Source organism: Mauremys mutica, chromosome 3 (assembly GCF_020497125.1).
Source record: "Mauremys mutica isolate MM-2020 ecotype Southern chromosome 3, ASM2049712v1, whole genome shotgun sequence".
NCBI classification, from domain to species: Eukaryota; Metazoa; Chordata; order Testudines; family Geoemydidae; genus Mauremys; species Mauremys mutica.
Window position 1 is genome coordinate 125,443,728 of NC_059074.1, and position 16,755 is coordinate 125,460,482.

General features: G+C 43.5%; 1 protein-coding gene across 3 annotated transcripts in view; it reads right to left on the reverse strand.

Moving 5' to 3' along the window:
- The window catches only part of RPS6KA2 (ribosomal protein S6 kinase A2), a 451,617-nt gene that overhangs the window by 80,182 nt on the left and 354,680 nt on the right, over positions 1-16,755 (reverse strand). For all 3 annotated transcript variants that reach the window (XM_045011087.1, XM_045011086.1, XM_045011088.1), the window contains 2 exons: positions 2,072-2,142; positions 799-887 (listed from right to left, as the gene is read on the reverse strand). In XM_045011087.1, the coding sequence (XP_044867022.1) occupies positions 799-887; positions 2,072-2,142 (160 nt within the window). The remainder of the gene's footprint in view (positions 1-798; positions 888-2,071; positions 2,143-16,755) is intronic.

Sequence of the window (16,755 nt, forward strand, 5' to 3'; positions counted from 1 at the left end):
CAATATTTGTACAGACGGAGGCAACATTTTAAAATAACAACATAATGCTATGACTTTGATGTCCTCAATTTGCTATGGTTACTCTTGTTTTTCACTAAAATCTCTAGGGAACAAATTTTCAAAGGAACCACCTGCTAAAACATGAATGGACACACTAAGTCTCCTACGTAACCCCCCCACACCCAAAATACCATGAGTTTCCTAATGGAACTCTTGAGTATAGACAGAGCTGGCTTTACATAAATAAATCAAAAACATCCTCTATCTTCAAACATAACTGAATGCAATAATGAAAGAAGAGTAAAACAAAATCTTGGTGATAAAGCAGACAATTCATTTTAAGATGTTAAAGAGGGGCAGGCCCTTTGTTCAAAATGCTCCCACTAAATCAAATGAGATGGCACAGAAATTTAATCAGAGTGGCTTTGCAAGAACTGTTCTTCTCTCCTTCACCCCCCTCCAAGATGTGGAGCAGAAATATAGAGAGTTCATTAAAATACCTGACTGGGTTCTCATTTTCCTGTATTACTATCCACAGGAGTTATCTTATGCAATTCATAAAGGTTGGTGATTTTCTTCCCCTCTTCACTGAAGAAATAAATCATGAATTAATCTCATGCTTTGGATTCTAATGCTATGCTTGATTTCCTTGCTTCTCTCTCTAGTAATGCTTGTGTTTTGCTGCAGAATAAATATGAATATAAATGTACATGTAATGGAGAGGATAACTACCAGTTAAAATGCATCGAGGGAAATTATCACCACCATATTGTACAGAAATCAAATGAGCATCCATACCTAATCTGTTGGATGGGTTCCTTTTGAAGAGGGCTCTCAGCAAACTTTGGGCTTCTATGCTCAAAAACTGAGGCATTCCTAGCTTGGCTCTGAAAGAACAGAACACTTGAAAAGAAAAAAATATTTTTCAAAAAATTTCAAATCCACACCTGCATTTTATAATTGAAATTAATTGGGACATGCAGACACCCATACACATTTGTCACCAAAGATATAATACCTAGACAGATTAGATAGCTCACACCTGGAGGGGCCAGTCCTGCACCCATCAAGGTTAAAGGAAGTATTGATGTCACTGGGAGCAGCTCCTGACCAGAAGCACATACCACCACCTTATAGTTAATGTTGCTCAAGGGTTACTAATTCTAAGGGTTCAGAGTAGCAGCCGTGTTAGTTTGTATCAGCAAAAAGAACAGGACTACTTGTGGCACCTTAGAGACGAACACATTTATTTGGGCATAAGCTTTCATGGGCTAAAACCCACTTCATCGGATGCATGCAGTGGAAAATACAGTAGGAAGATATATATACACAGAGAACATTCTGTGGGGACATTCTGTGACTTCTAAGGGGTCATTTTCAGCTATTTATTATCTTTTTTCAGTTTTACCTTTCTGGATTACATTTGGCAGGTTTGTTCTCAATCCAAGAGCAAACCTTTTGGAATGTTTGACCCAAAATGGCCTAGACATTTTCGAGAATGATAATAAAATACACATTTTGCATTATTAAAAATTGTAATTGGTTTTTAATAGCTCTGGTGCTTCAGTGGTAGACGGCAGAAATAAGTAATTTGGCAGGGACTATGGTTTCAATCTTGCAAATATTTATGCACATGCTGAGCATTAAATCGATGTCAGGTCTGCAAAGGAAAGGACTCGAAAGTCAGGAATGACAACGTGCAGGTTGTCTGTACAACTTTAGCTCTGCACCCTTTTATATATGCATCATCATACAGTCTTATTATATGGCCACATATATTTTTTCTCCAAGGCCCCCTCCCCACAATGGAATGCTCATAGACCAGCAATACACAGTTTCTGGTTATTTACTCTGGGTGAATCACCTAGGGGGTTTAGGCACACAATAACACTGACATTAGTAGGAGTTGCACATCTAACTCCCTGCATAGCTTTGAAAATCTCAGCCTCTATGTATATTTGTTCTTGTTCTATATATTTTATGCAGTTAAATGTACTTAGGACCAAAGGCCTATCCCAGGAACAGAGCTAACAAATACTTAGTAGATAAACCATCAGACATTACTACTTACTTGAGAATGAGAGCCATTGTCTCCTTTCTGTCTTTTCCCTGGAATGGTAATGACCCTGTCAGCATCTCAAACTGTAGAACAAAAATAAAAATGGTAAATCAAATAAGCACATACAGTATTTATGTAAGATTCCACCTGACAGTGTACCATACTAGAATACTTTCCATTATCTTGTTTTCTATTAATTTCAAACACCAATGAGTATTTTGTGAAAATGTACTATTTATGCTAAAAAAAGTCTAAAAAACTGTAGCTATATAAAAAGATATTTTATTATGGTAAGTCCATTTCTACTGTGTAGGACATCAGAGACCAAGACTATATTTCAATTCAAAGGGCTGCCTAAGGAACTGTTACCATCAGTAGCATGGAGAATCATGGACTAGTTGAGATGCACAAAAATCTGCATCACAGGATTGCATGAACTTTTTTTCCACCTGTATTGGTTCACCTGGGTTCATTTCCTCATGATTTTTGCTTTGAGTTTCGTGTTTAAATGAACCAACAAACTCAAAGCAAAAGCCCAGCAGTGGTCATCAACTTTTGCCTGGCTTCCACCTGAAAGCATCAATCAGCCAACATTCCTCTGAAATGCAGTGATTCTTTCAGCAAACCTGACTGGAATGTCACATTTGTAACAAAAGCCCCAATCAAGGGAGCTTGCCTGGTTGGAGTTGAATTTTGAGAGTTTCACACAGCGCTAGTCACTGCACTGTTTGCATGTAAAAGTAGTAGCTGATTCCCCAAGATAAGCAATGATGGGTATTGTGCACTGGAAAATAGGGATCAAGGACATAATTCAGCTCTGCCGTAAATCAGGACAACTTCCACTGAAGTCAATAGGCATTCTGTCTGCTTATGTCAGCACCAAGTAAGGTCTTGGGTCTTTTAACGGTAAATAAATACATACTGTTTAATATTCACGGTTATAATTAAGCACATATTTACAAATGCCATATTCTGCCACCCTTCTGTTGAGTTGTACCTTACCAGAGGAGTAGCTCCCTTGATTTCCGGTGGACTACTTGTGCATTAAGGTACTATTCAATGTTATAAGGGGGACAGAATCTGACTCTTAGCTGGACTCCCCCTTTTTCAAATGAAATAGATCAATAATTCCCCTAAGTACTTCATAATAATACTTAGCACTCACAGTGACTTTTCAACCCTCGCTCTCTCAAAGCATGTTATAAAAGTGGGCAAGCCTCATCATCCCAACTGGGGAAACAGAGGCACAGAAAGGCAGAATGATTTGTCCGAGATCAGAAAACAAGCCATTGTCAGAACCTGTAGCAGAATCCAGGTCTCCTGGCTCTCAGTCCAGAGGCTTAATCTGGCTTGATCTGCTAGATCATGCTTCGTCCTATTTGCCTTTCTTTAACCTACAACATTACCTTGTGTTAGTTAGTAAATATTAGTTTAGGAGTAATCAGGACAGTGCTAATATCTGCTCTGCTTTGATTAACACAAATGATAATTAAATACTAAATTTAGTTTAGAGTTATACTCTTATATCCATTTCAGCAATTTAAAAGATAAAAAGGGAAAACATAAAAGCCCTAAGGAATGGCTGCCGTGTGTTTTAAAGGATAATGGCTTTTTAAAATCTGTACAAAACTCCCAATGATTAAAAAAAACCAACCCACAGGAAGTACAAAGAAATTACTATTATGTTCTCCCTGAAATTTAGAAAATTAAAAGCTAAACCCTATTGATTTCAATGGGGCAACACCATTGCGCAGAGTTGCACCAGCAGAAAGGAGGAAAGAATTTGAATCTCTAAATCAAATTTCAACATGTCAGGAAGGACTGTTTCTTGCTGGATACAATACGTTTTTCCTTTAGGAGATACGTGCCTATGGCAGGTAAGAGAACTTCCTACGATAAAGAGAGATGAAACACAAATATTCAGACAAGGTAAAACTCCAATGAGATCAGGGCATTTCTTAAAATTGAAACTCATTGCAAAGTGCTGTTGTACTAGATTCACTTCCTGTGGTATCTTAACATCTGCTCTTCAAAGCTGAAGTTGCAATTTTTATTAAATAAATATTCTGACTTTTATACATATTTCATTAAATATATGCTAACTGGCTTTGTCTTCTCTCATCAGCACCTCATTTTAAACTCTTAACAGTGGCTGGGGCTATTCAGACATTACTGCTTGAAATTCAAGTTCTCTATTCTGTATAGCTATTTAAATCAGATCACATTTAAAAGTGACAATTTATCAACCACACTGGCACATTTTGCATATTAAATCTTCAGTTCAGATATGGTTTCCCCAGCACTAAGTTATCCAATGCAAATAGAAATCAAGCCTAATTTCACCTCTGAGACCCATAGCACAATGCGTTTGACAGTGCCTGCATAGCGATAATTCATGAAGCCATAGCCTGCAAAACCAAGTTGCCAAGTTACCGGAGGCTAATTTCATTTTAAAGGTCCAAACCCATGTACCATTCTATTCTGAAACAGTTCCTCATCCTTACTAGCAGTGCTAGGAGCCTGAAGGGGAGAGGTGTGACAAACTAATACATCTCCATAAAATAAATCCATAAATAAATAAATAAATAAATGGTGTCTTTTACTTCTTTACCCCTTTAGTATTCTGGTCATGGACTTTCTAACCAGTCAGCTGTATTTTGCAGTTCTCACTATCATTCACCACTACTCTGGCCAATAAGATGTAATGGTCACTATGAAAAACCTACCAACAGATGCTACAGTATTGGCCATACCAAAATGACTGCATTTCCTGTTTTAAGTAGAGAGAAGTTCTGTGACTAAAAGGGAAAACGTTCATGCCCATGTCATGCCCGAACTAATAAAGGTCTAGTCACAATCAGAACTCTATCAGGAGGCTATTTGAATGATAAGGGCACCTAAAATTCCTTCTTCAGCAATCATAGTCACCAGGAAAAGTACCTGATGATTTAATAACTTGGGCCACAGAGTAAACACAACCATTACATTGTTATAACAGTTTTGTGGGGAGGAAACAGAAGGAGAGGGAGGGTTGAGGCTTAACCTTAGACAACAACAAGCTCCCTGAAGCTACTGAAAACAGGTACTTGAAAGGAGACAAAGGACTTTCAAATATGTGTGGACAATTATAAGCCAGACTCAGAAAACAAAGGGACCGAAAAGTGAGGAAGAGTGGCTGGCTTGGAGGGTCAGAGAAAAGTAGCTGTTTTATTAGAGGGGAATAGGATTTTGGGTAAAATTCACAGACATGCCTAAGTGACTTAGGAGCCAAAGTCCCATTGAAAGCATCCAAGTCATTTTTAAAAATGAGACTTAAGTATCCTTCCAATAAGTGGTAAGAAAAGTAATATGCCTTATACTGAATTGTCCCCATATTTCTAGGAGCATGGATATTTAGGTATCTAACACGTTATGTTTTTCATGCTTTCTTCTCCTGTGAGCTTCTTGCTCTTAAAATCCTAATTTAAGAAAATTAAAAGTGGCTGCAGTTTTTTCATTTTGGTATAAGGCATAGCCTGACACATTTGAGGCAGGAGACAGTAATATGAGTGACAGCCTGGCCATTGGCCATGCAGGAAGAAAAAGACTGCAGCTTCCGTTCACAAGGGAGATCATAGAAAGACCCGTATTTGCAGTGTGGACACAGAAGGCAAATCAGCCTGCAAGTAAGAGCAGAGTGGTAGCTCAGGGTGCAGGGACGGGGATAGATAGGGGTTATGTGCAGGCAGGGGGTAGCTTAGGGTGCAGGGAGAGATGAGTAGCTAGGAGCTGTGTGTAGGCAGGGGGATCGCTCAGGGTGCGGGCAGAGGGGTAAGTAGGAACTGTGTGCCCAGAGGGCACCCTCCCCCAGCATTTGCTGCTCTCCGAGGGCTCTGCCAGCCCAGGACCCAGCACCCTGCCTGCATGGTGTTCTTAAAAAAAATAAAATAGAGAGACATTTGTTGACTGGCATTAGGGAGTTGTGCTAGTAACTCCCTTGAGCACCATACAGAACATTTACCGCAATGTCTCAATCACTAGTACTTTGTTACCACATTTCTACAATTACATGGTTCTACTATAAAGATGAAATCAAATTCAAAAGACATGCACTTAACATCAATATTTAAAAGTCAGTGCAGTGTAGCTCCAGCACATTGTATGCATCAATGCTTTTTACTTCAGTGAACTGAATCAAGGCAGGATCTGGAAGAAAGCATTGATGTTTCTGTAACGGCAATGCCATTGTGTTTAACATAATGTTGAAGAAGGTTAGCAAACATTAAGTAAACAGAAAAACATCCTTGTAAACTGAAATAGCTTATGTCTTCAACAGCTAATGCCACTGCACAGCACACCCCCAGTTTCCTGTTTATCAAAGAATTAAGAATTCTGTTCAGTACTGAACATGAGACTTGACAAAAGAAGTTAGCCCTCACAGCTGACACCCCTGCACATAGATACACTGCTGTCTGATGGCCACAGCAGATTGACTGGGTGTCAGGCCTAGGAGTAAACAAACTGCAGGATTAGGGTCAAGGGTGGCTCTAGGTATTTTGCCACCCCAAGCAGGCTGCCTTCGGCAGCTTGCCTGCAGGAGGTCCCTGGTCCTGTGGATTTGGCGGCACGCCTGCGGGAGGTCTGCTGAAGCCGCGGGACCAGCGGACCCTCTGCAGGCATGCCGCTGAAGGCAACCTACCTGCCGCCCTCATGGCGACTGGCAGAGCGCCCCCTGTGGCTTGCCGCCCCAGGCATGTGCTTGGCGTGCTGGTGCCTGGAGCCACCCGATTAGGGTGATGTGAGTTGACACCAAACCCATCACAGAACCCTGCAGTTCTGCTCCGCTGAGAGATTCAGGCTCCACCCCTCCCAATACATAAGCCATCTCATAGCTTGTTCCTTGTGTACCACCTGCTTACCCACTGGCTGTGTCCCTGACCACTTCCCTCCCCTCTCACCTGCTCCATCATGAGCCCCCATATTCAGAGACACTGTGTGCCCACTCCATCCAGTACCTTTGAAAGACTGCTGCTTTTCCCTAATCCTGACTTCTCACCCCTTACTAATGAGCAGTGGGAGAGGAAAAACACTAGCAACAGCATGCTATGGATTATGAGGTTTCCCTTCTCTAATAAGTAGTTGCTAGGGAATCCCTGAGGGCTCCTTAGCTACCATGTTAGAAATTATGGGATGCCATATACTCCTGCCTCATCATACCCCCAGCTACTTCAAAAGAGGAAATGTTTCCTCTCTCCTACTTCACCTCATCATACGTTTTCGACTGGGAGAGGTGGTAACATTTACCTGGTGATCCCACAAAGCAGCAAGATAAGAGAAGCAGCCACGTAGTGTCTGCTGAAGACCCGGGGATGGGGAAATCTACACTCAGTGAGGGAATGGGGGGGAGGGGAGTTTATCTTCAGTGAGATCCAGTGAGCTAACAAAATTAAGTTGAGAGCTGGGGGTGGTGGCCAGATGAGCCTCAACAGTGGAAAGGATAGGTTGCACAAACAACTTCACTCCAGGTCTGCTGAAATGTTGTGAGCCTGGGATGATGTTCAAGGTTGCACTAGGAGCCTGAAATCACTTGGTTTCAGAGAGTTGAACATTCCAGTTGGGACTCTGGGACTCCACTCTCACTTTCATCTCTTCCAGTCACCTGCTAGGTGGTCTCTGGCAACGTCACTTAATTTCTCAGTGTCTCATATTTCCCATTTATAAAACATTTATTATTTTATTATAATTATGTATTATTTGTATTATTGCAGCACCTAGGAGCTCCAGGATTGCACCAGGGCCCCATTATGATAGGCACTATACAATCACCACACAAAAAGATGGCCCCTGTCCCAAAGAGCTTACAATCTAAGTATAAGACAAGAGACAACAGATGGATACAGAGACACAGGGGAGTACAAGAAAACAACAAGACAATGCTAGTCAGAAAGACACAGGCAATGGTCTCAGCACACCAGGACCCAGGGAATGGTATTTTAATTTATTTGCATTCTGTTTCACACCTGCATTTCCTATAGTAATAAATAAAAATATTTTTATATTTTGTACAAGTTTTTTATAATGCAATTAAAATAAAGCAAAATTGAAATGATGAAAAAATGCTTTAAAGGCAAAGCAAGCGTATAATGTAAAATTACATGCTGGTGGGCTATACTATAAGTCAGTGGTTCTCATCTGGGAGGTCTGTGGCCCCGAGGGGGGTGGGGGCGCTGCAAGCTGGCTTCATGGGGTCCACGAGTCTCAGCACCCGGGGCCCATGGGTGTTTTGGGGGGTGATGGGGGTAGCTGCCTCCTCTAACTGCAGTGCTGTAACTCCTAATAATGTAACCAAAGCAGGGCAGTCCCCAGTCAGCTCCACCCTCCCTCCTCTTCCCCTGCCCCTGAGGCCCGGCCAAGTCAAAGGCCGGAAGCTGGAGACAGGCAGGGTGGGGTGGCTCCTGCTCTGGCTGGTGGGATGGAGCAGTCGGCCAAGTGCTTCCCTGTCTCCTCCTCCTGTTGCTGGTGCCTGCGACTGTGGTTGCTTCTCAGCTCCCAGCCTCTCTTGACTGCTTGTGCAGCCAGTAAGAGCTGCTTGGGTGGGGGGACCAGGCTCCGGGGCTGGCAGAGCCCTCGGGAAGCAGCAACCACAATGGGGGGTGCCCTCCCAGCACACAGCTCCTAGCTACCCCTCTCCCTGCACCCTGAGCTACCCGCCCTGCCTGCACACAGCCCCTAGCTACCGCTTTCTCTGCACTCTGAATTACCCTCCCACCCACACACAGCCCCTAGCTACCCCCTTCCCGCACCCAGAGATACCCCTGCCCACACACAGCCTCTAGAGCTACCTCCCACCCTGCTCCCTGAGCTACCCCCCTGCCCATACACAGCCCCTAGCTACGCCTTCCCTGCACACTGAGCTACCCCGTCTGCACACAGCCCCTACCTACCCGTTTCTCTGCATCCTGAACTACATCCCTCACTGCACACAGCCCCTAGCTACCCCTTGCTTGCACCCTAAGCTACCCCCTGCCTGCACACAGTCCCTAGTTACCCCTTTCTCTGCACCCTGAACTACCCCACCTGTACACAGCCCCTAGCTAGCCCTCTCCCTGCATCCTGAGTGGTTTTCAAACTTTTTGAGCTGAGTGCTCCCTGTTCCCCCCCCGATCCTTAAGCTATAATTTTTTCTTGTGCCACCCACACCATCCCTGACAGGCTGGATGGCCCGCTGAGGTAAGTCAGGGGGTGGAGGTGGCACTCCCTTCCCGTGCCTTGCAGAGATGGCCTGAGTCCCGCTGGGCCCTGCTTCCACCCAAACAAGCATGTTGAGGGGGCCTCAAAGAAAAAGGTTGAGAACCCCTGCCACAGGTGAGCTTGCGCCCCCTAGTCTATACTTTAAGCTTAGCATTAATAGTAGTTCAAATAACTACTGTAGTGTTGAAGATGTGTTGCTGGATAGTAAACTTAAAAAAATGCACAGAAAGACAGGAATATAATGCAAATAAAACAAATGCTAGTATAAAAAACACAAACAAAAGTAGGCTTGGCTTGACGTGAGTAACTGGACATGGGTGAGGCCTCATTTTTTGAGAGACAGGATTTGGGAGGTAAATGTATCAGCAGGCTGTAAACAGAATGTCTGTACAACCTAAGATAAGGGGGAATACCCATGGAACCATTTACAATGGACAAGATAACAATGGATAAGATAAGCCTGAAACGTAAGGTAAGGTAAAGAGTAAGTAGTGCATGAACAGTGCGTGGTATTCAGGGATTGATTCCTACAAAATAACCAAGCCAATCCCCAAATGTGTGATGCAGTGCATAGTAAACCCAGTGTAATATGTAAATGTATATAAAGGAAGAGGTGTGTCCATCCCCTACACTTGAGTCTGATCAACTCAGCATAGCTTTGCTATATGCCATATAAAAGAACTAGAGTGACATGACTTAAGTCGAACTGAGTTCTTGGAGGCTGAATGGAAGAAGTCTTGAGAGAACCACAACACCACCGTCAAGCTTTTTGTAGGCATCATGGCAAAGGAGGGTTTGAAGGCAGAGGTGAAATTAAGCCGGTACGCCCCTGTACGGCGTACCAGCATGAGCCGGTTTGCCGTACCGGGGTGGCCCAGCTTCCCCAGGGGGCAATTTAAAGGGCCTGGGGCTCCCAGCCCCTTTAAATTGCCACCAGAGCCCCACTGCTGGAGCCCTGGGGTAGGGCTGCGGGACTCTGGGGGCTATTTAAAAAGTCCAGGGCTCCCGCTGCTTCTACCACCCCGGCCCTTTAAAGAGCTGCTGGAGCCCCGCTACTACTTCAGGGCTCCGGTGGCTATGTAAAGGGCTGGGGCAGTAGAAGCAGGGGAGCCCCGGGCCCTTTAAATAGCCCCCAGAGCCCTGGGCTGCTGCTGCTACCCCAGTGGGGGGGCACTTACCTTACAGGGTGGGCTGGGGCAGGCTCTGACTCCCTCAGCCCCGCCCCTTCTGCCATAGGCCACGCCCCTTCCGGGGGCCAGAACTGGCCCCAGCATACCGGTAAGTCACTGGACTTACTTTCACCCCTGTTTGAAGGATGATCATGAGGTAGCTCTGTGGATGTTTATGAAGGACAGCGTGGGAGAAAACACAATGGTGCTTGTTTGAAAATGTAATAAGTGGACAATGGATGTTGGCATTATGGGCTGATCAGACACGCAAGTCAGCCTTTTGATACTGAATGGAGATGATAGGTAGGATGTGAACAGACTGTGAAGGACCTTGAAAGTGAAGACAAGAAGCATATGTTTGGTATGATAGAGAAGAGGGAGCTAGGGAAGGGTTGCAAAAAGAATGATGACATGGTCAAAGTGATGAGTTAGGAAAATTTTTGAATAGATATGAATGGGGCAAAACTGCATTTCTCAAAGTCAGAGAAAAGGATGTTGCAGTAATCAAGATATGAATTATGAGAGTTTTAGCTGTGTGGATGGATAAGAAAGGCCGTACTTAGAGGTGTTATGCAGAAAGAATCTACAAGAGTTAGACACAGCCTGCATGAGAGTATCTAGAGAGAAGTCTGAGTCCAAGATGATAGGCAGGTTAGTGGTGCAGTTCACAGTGCTTGAGAAAGGAGGTAACAGAGAGGATTTGAGCAGGGAAAGGAGGCGATTAGGTGCTTTTTTGCATTGATCTTGAGCTGACAGGTCAAGAATTTCATTTAAGCAGAAGGATACAAGTCTGGGGTAGAGAGGTAGATCTGTGAGTTTTCCGCATAGAGATAGTCATTGAATTTGTGTTTTCAGATGAGATTACTCAGAGAAAAACTGTAGAGGGAGAATAGAAGGGGACCAAGGACAGAGCCATGTGGAACTCCCACAGAAAGCTGAAGGGGGGATGAGGAGGATACTCTGAAGAATACGCGGAATGACTTACTAGAGAGGCAGGAGGAGAACCAGGAGACGACAGAATCATGGAAGACAAGAAAGGACAAAATTGCAAGAAGAAGAGCATGGTCACCTGTGTGAAAGGTGGATGACAGGTCAAGAAGTATGAGGATGGAGTACTGGTGCTGAGATTTCGCTAAGAAGAGATCATTAGAAACTCTGGCCAGAGTAGTTTCAGTGGAGGGCACGAGGTACAAACTAGAATGGAGAGGATCTAGGATGAAATTGGAGGTAAGGAACTCCAGGCAGCGATTGTAAATAGTGTGTTCAATGAGTTTAGAGACAGAGAGGAGAAGGCAGATGGGGCAGTAGTTAGAGAGGCAAGTAGGGAGAAGGGTAGTTTTTATTAAGAATGGGGAGACTAAAGCATGCCTGTATTGCAGGGGTGGCCAACCTGAGCCTGAGAAGAAGCCAGAATTTACCAATGTACATTGCCAAAGAGCCACAGTAATACGTTAGCAACCCCCCATCAACTTCCCCCCCACTACCAGTGCCTCCCGCCCACTGGCAGCCCCACCGATCAGCGCCTCCCCCTCCCTCCCCATCAGCTGTTTCTTAGCGTGCAGGAGGCTCGGGGAGTGGGAAGGGGTGGAGTGGGGGCAGGGTCCCTGGCAGAGCCAGGGGTTGAGCAGTGAGCACCTCCAGCACACTGGAAAGTTGGTGCCTGTAGCTCCAGCCCCAGAGTTGGTGCCTATACAAGGAGCCGCATATTAACTTCTGAAGAGCCACATGTGGCTCCGGAGCTACAGGTTGGCCACCCCTGCTGTACTGTGAGGGGAAGAGCCAGAGGAGAGTGAGCAGTTAAGGAGAAGAGTAAATGAGGGGATGAGAGGGAGATCAGGAGATGGGAAGGGATTGGGTCATTGGGGCAAGTGGAAGGTTAGAGGAGGAGAGCAGATGGGAAACTTCTGCTCCCAGGAAGAAGGAGAGCACTGTAGAGCAGGCAGGGGGGAGAGAAGGTGAACTGACGGGCTCACTGGAAGGTCTGGGATGGAGCTGCACCCCAGGACATGAGCAGGTGCTGGCAGAAGCCCCCCCTCAGGTAGGTGGACAGAATTGCATCACCTACCTCCCGAGAGGCATAATTAATTAGTGTTTGTAAAGAGCTTGAAGATCTTCACGTAACAACTGCTATTCACATGCAAAATAATCTGAATTATGAAAAGCATCCCTCACAATGAAAAGAAAAGGACATTGTTAGACCCGGATTTTGCAAAGGAGGTCATCTTGCTGTGATGCTTGGTATTGATCTAACCAGGTAAGTGTATGTACACTGTACAGTCCTTGGTGTATAGAGCTCTGTAGTACAGTTAAGTTTAAGACAAAAATTATCAGAGCAAAACATTCTCTGTCTGGCCAGAAGCAGAGTAAGATGTTCATTAGCATCTCCTTTCTCTACTTACAAATTCTGCAGGTGCAGCAACTAAAGAAAGGCACTTCACTTTATTCTTTATGCTTTCCCTACATTGCATATATAAGTATTAACACATATCTTTTTATTTGGGACCTCTAGCCCAGTCATCGCTCACATCCTGCCACATGCATATGAAGTTGTCTGTAGAGCGTCTAACTCTCTTCACTTCAGGAAAAACAAACAGCCTCCTCTAGGTCTGGAGCTCTGTAAATCAGCCAAGGATTCATACTAAGAGACCATTGTGACTATAGACCTCCCAATAGACTTGCAGATGCTATCTCAATGACAGCCCAGTCCACCAGGGATCTAGATCTATGATGCTGTTACCAAACCTCTCATGGCGTAGCAGAAAATGGACTAGGTTTATACACAACTTTTTAGCCATTTAAGTCAATTAACTTTTCATACCGATTCTCTTGGTGAAAAGCTTTTATAACACCACTAGAATGGACCAGTGAGCTGGTACCTGAAATCTCAGGTCTTAGGGGTGAGTGGCAGGCAGGAAGACAGAAAACAAAAGGAGTCTGGTCATGATAAGTCATATCTTTACACACCTTTACATCCCTTGGAACAAATTTGTAAGTAGGCTCACGCCAGGTACCATCAAGGATTGATGCTGTGTGTGTAAAGCAGGATATTGGAGCCAAGATACAAGATCTCATCTGGTCTGACCATTCCTATGGACATGTACTATACTAGCTTAAGCTAATTCTGAAACATTGATTGGCAAACTGTGGTATTTACATGATCATAAATATAGCAGGATAACTAGCATTTTTGATTTACAAAGGTCTACCATTAAAGACTCAGACAGGCTATTGGTACTAAGTGAGGCAAGTTCTGGTTTCACAGAAGTCAATGGCAAAACCTTCATCAATTTCAAAGAGACCAGGATAACCTTGTCAGTTAAGATCATTTTGATGATAATAACGATAATGATTGTGATGCTGGTAAACCAGGTGCCAGCTCTTGCTAAGGCTGTAGGTGTCATCTGAGCCAAATTCATAGCTAGAAACCGGACCAGCTCACCTGTATGTTAATATTGATCAACATGGTTGTTAAACTTGTAAGAATGTGTTTAATCTCTATAAAATGCTGGTAAGTTGCTGCATGCAGTAATCTTACTTGTAATGTCTGTATCCCATGCTATAAAGTAGTATATAAGTTTTGGTTTAAAATGTTAAATTGCCTGCTCTGAACTTGTGAACCAAGGCAGGAAAAGTGGTTCCCCTGCCCATGCAGAAGAACGATCAAGGCTAAATGGGCCATTGTGGAGCATCACAATGCACAGACTGGGTTAATGGCCCTCTTACACCCACAAAGGTGCTAGGTGCAAGAAAGCACATCCCATCAGCTTGAATTCAGAAAGAGGGAAATAAAAATCTTCTTGTCCGCTATCTTTATCTCTTTGCTATTTGAACTCTTGCAAGGGCTGGAGCTAAGAAATAAAAAAAGCTGAGATCCCCAGGGTCAATCTGGTTTAGGTCTAAAAAGACATTCAGTGCTGACAGATTACTACATTTCTATCACCTTTTGGAACCATAGACTGAACTCATTTGTTTATATATCTGTTTTAACTTGTAAACAACTCTCTCATTTCTTTTTCCTAGTTAATAAATCCTTAGTTTACTATGGGATTGGCTACCAGTGTTCTCTTTGGTATGAGATCTAGGGTACAAATTGGCCTGGGGTGAGTGACTGGTCTCTTGGGACTGGGAGCAACCTGAATATTTTGTGATTTTTGGTGTAAGTGACCAATTATCACTAAGTCCAGCCTGCCTGCATGGCAAGATAGGCTGGAGAGCCTAAGGAGACTGTCTGTGACTCCATGGTAAGACTGTTACAGTGATCCAGGAGTTCACATTTGTAACTGGGTTGGTGAAATCTAATTCTAGAACATTCCACCAGTTTGGAGTGTCTGCCCTGCTTTTGTCAGTCTGCCCTGAGGTTGGCATTCTTGGTCATGAGCCACTCCAGACAGTGTGACAATAATAATAATATTTTACACTGGACTTCAGCTTCAAAGTGCTTGACAAACTTAGATGAAACTGTACAACACTTCCATGAGATGGGTAACTAAATATTATTTAGCTTGATTCTCCACTGTGCTTAAGAGAGGAGGCTGATGGGGACCTGGTCATAATTGCTCCAGTCTCAGCCAACTGGTCCTGGTGTAAGTTGAAGCTGCACGTCTCATCTTCTCCTCACCCCCTCACTACCTCACCAGACCCCCTGCCTCCTCTTATGTGAGACAATCTCTGGATGCTCCAAGTTCTCTTGGTGCCATGTAAAGCAGACTGGAGACTCTGTCCCCTTTATCTCCATTATATACCTGTGAAATCTGAAGAAGAGACCTTTCTTCTTATGTGTCCAAGGACCCAAATGAAGTCAGAGTCAGAACCAAGAACAGACCTCATGAATTACTACCCTCTAGCCTGAACTCAGAACACAAGCCTTTCTATTGATATTGATCCAAAAACGATGTTTGTTTCTGTGTTAACAGGATGACACTGCTAATGCCCACTGACAGAATTTCATTAGTTCTTAACAAAAAGCTTTGCATCTTCAGTCTTGCTGCCCCTACCTACACTTGTAATGGGCTGTTGTTCTCCTCAACGGCTCCTTTCTATCCCACCTCTTCCAGCATTCCTTCCTACCATTTTTCACCATCACCAATCCCACTGATCTCCCTTACTTGTACTGTTGTGCCAGGGCTTATTTGCTTTGATAATTTAGGGCCAGTTCCTGGGAGGTGCTGAGTGCCCTCACCTCCTATTGATGTCAGTGGTTGCTGAGGGTGCTCAGCACCTCAGAAGATTAATCCCTCACATTGTAAAATCTGCTTTGGTCTAGAGCAGCCCACATCCATTTGCAGTACTATATAAAGTGGGAACACCACACTAGAGCTTGAACAGCTTGTTTAGATAGAATTACAGTATTCCCTTGGCAACCACTGACCCATCTCAGAGATCTCTATTTTGGGGCCAAGTCTTTCATCTCTTTTTACCCAGTCCATTTTGATCCTTGAATCTACATTTTAAGTGCTTTGATCCTACATTGTGGCTCAAGTGAACAAGCCCTTAAAATGGTGTATAATTCTTTTCCTCTTTATGCTGTTGCTGTGTATTGTGAATGGAAGCAAATGGTATAAAAGGAGACCAGGGAGTATCACTATTTGGTGATGGGTCTCATTGCTAGGGAAAATATCATTTTATTGCTATCATTTAGAACTTACTGCAGGGAACATATTTCTTACCCTATTGATTAAGATTTTGGATATGAATAATACACTTACATACATTTTCCATCAAGGTATGTATATGCCTCCAGTTAGTATATTTTTTCATGTGAATTTGACAACACATTGCAAATTGCTTTGAGGTAAATTCTAACCAATATCTGAATATCACTTAATTCCTTCTGATCCTTAGATTATCTTAAGAACAGATTCTCCACCGGAGTATGTTGGTTACAGTTCAAGGAAAATACCGCATAAGGAGATACAAAAAGAGGAAAATGCTAGCAGCAGATATCCTCCCATACTTTTTGCTTATAGAAATCTCTTTTTACTGCTTCAATCCGTAAATTATTAAAAGGAAAAAAGGTTAAAGTGATTAAAGCTTTTTTTTCTGTGAGGTGTCTCTGGCAGCACTCAAAGGCTTAAGCACCAGCTTACAGTTAAGATGATTTTACTATCTCATCTCTTTCTGTATTCCATTATCTTTTCCAATATATTAAGTCACCAAGGAGGGGAGTAGGAGAGAAAGAAATGGAGAAAGATAGATTAAAAATACTGAGCACTATAATGATGCAAAGGAGACACAATTAATAAAAGGAAGAAAGAGTGACATCATATGTGGCAAATGTATCAATAATGAATTTTCCTT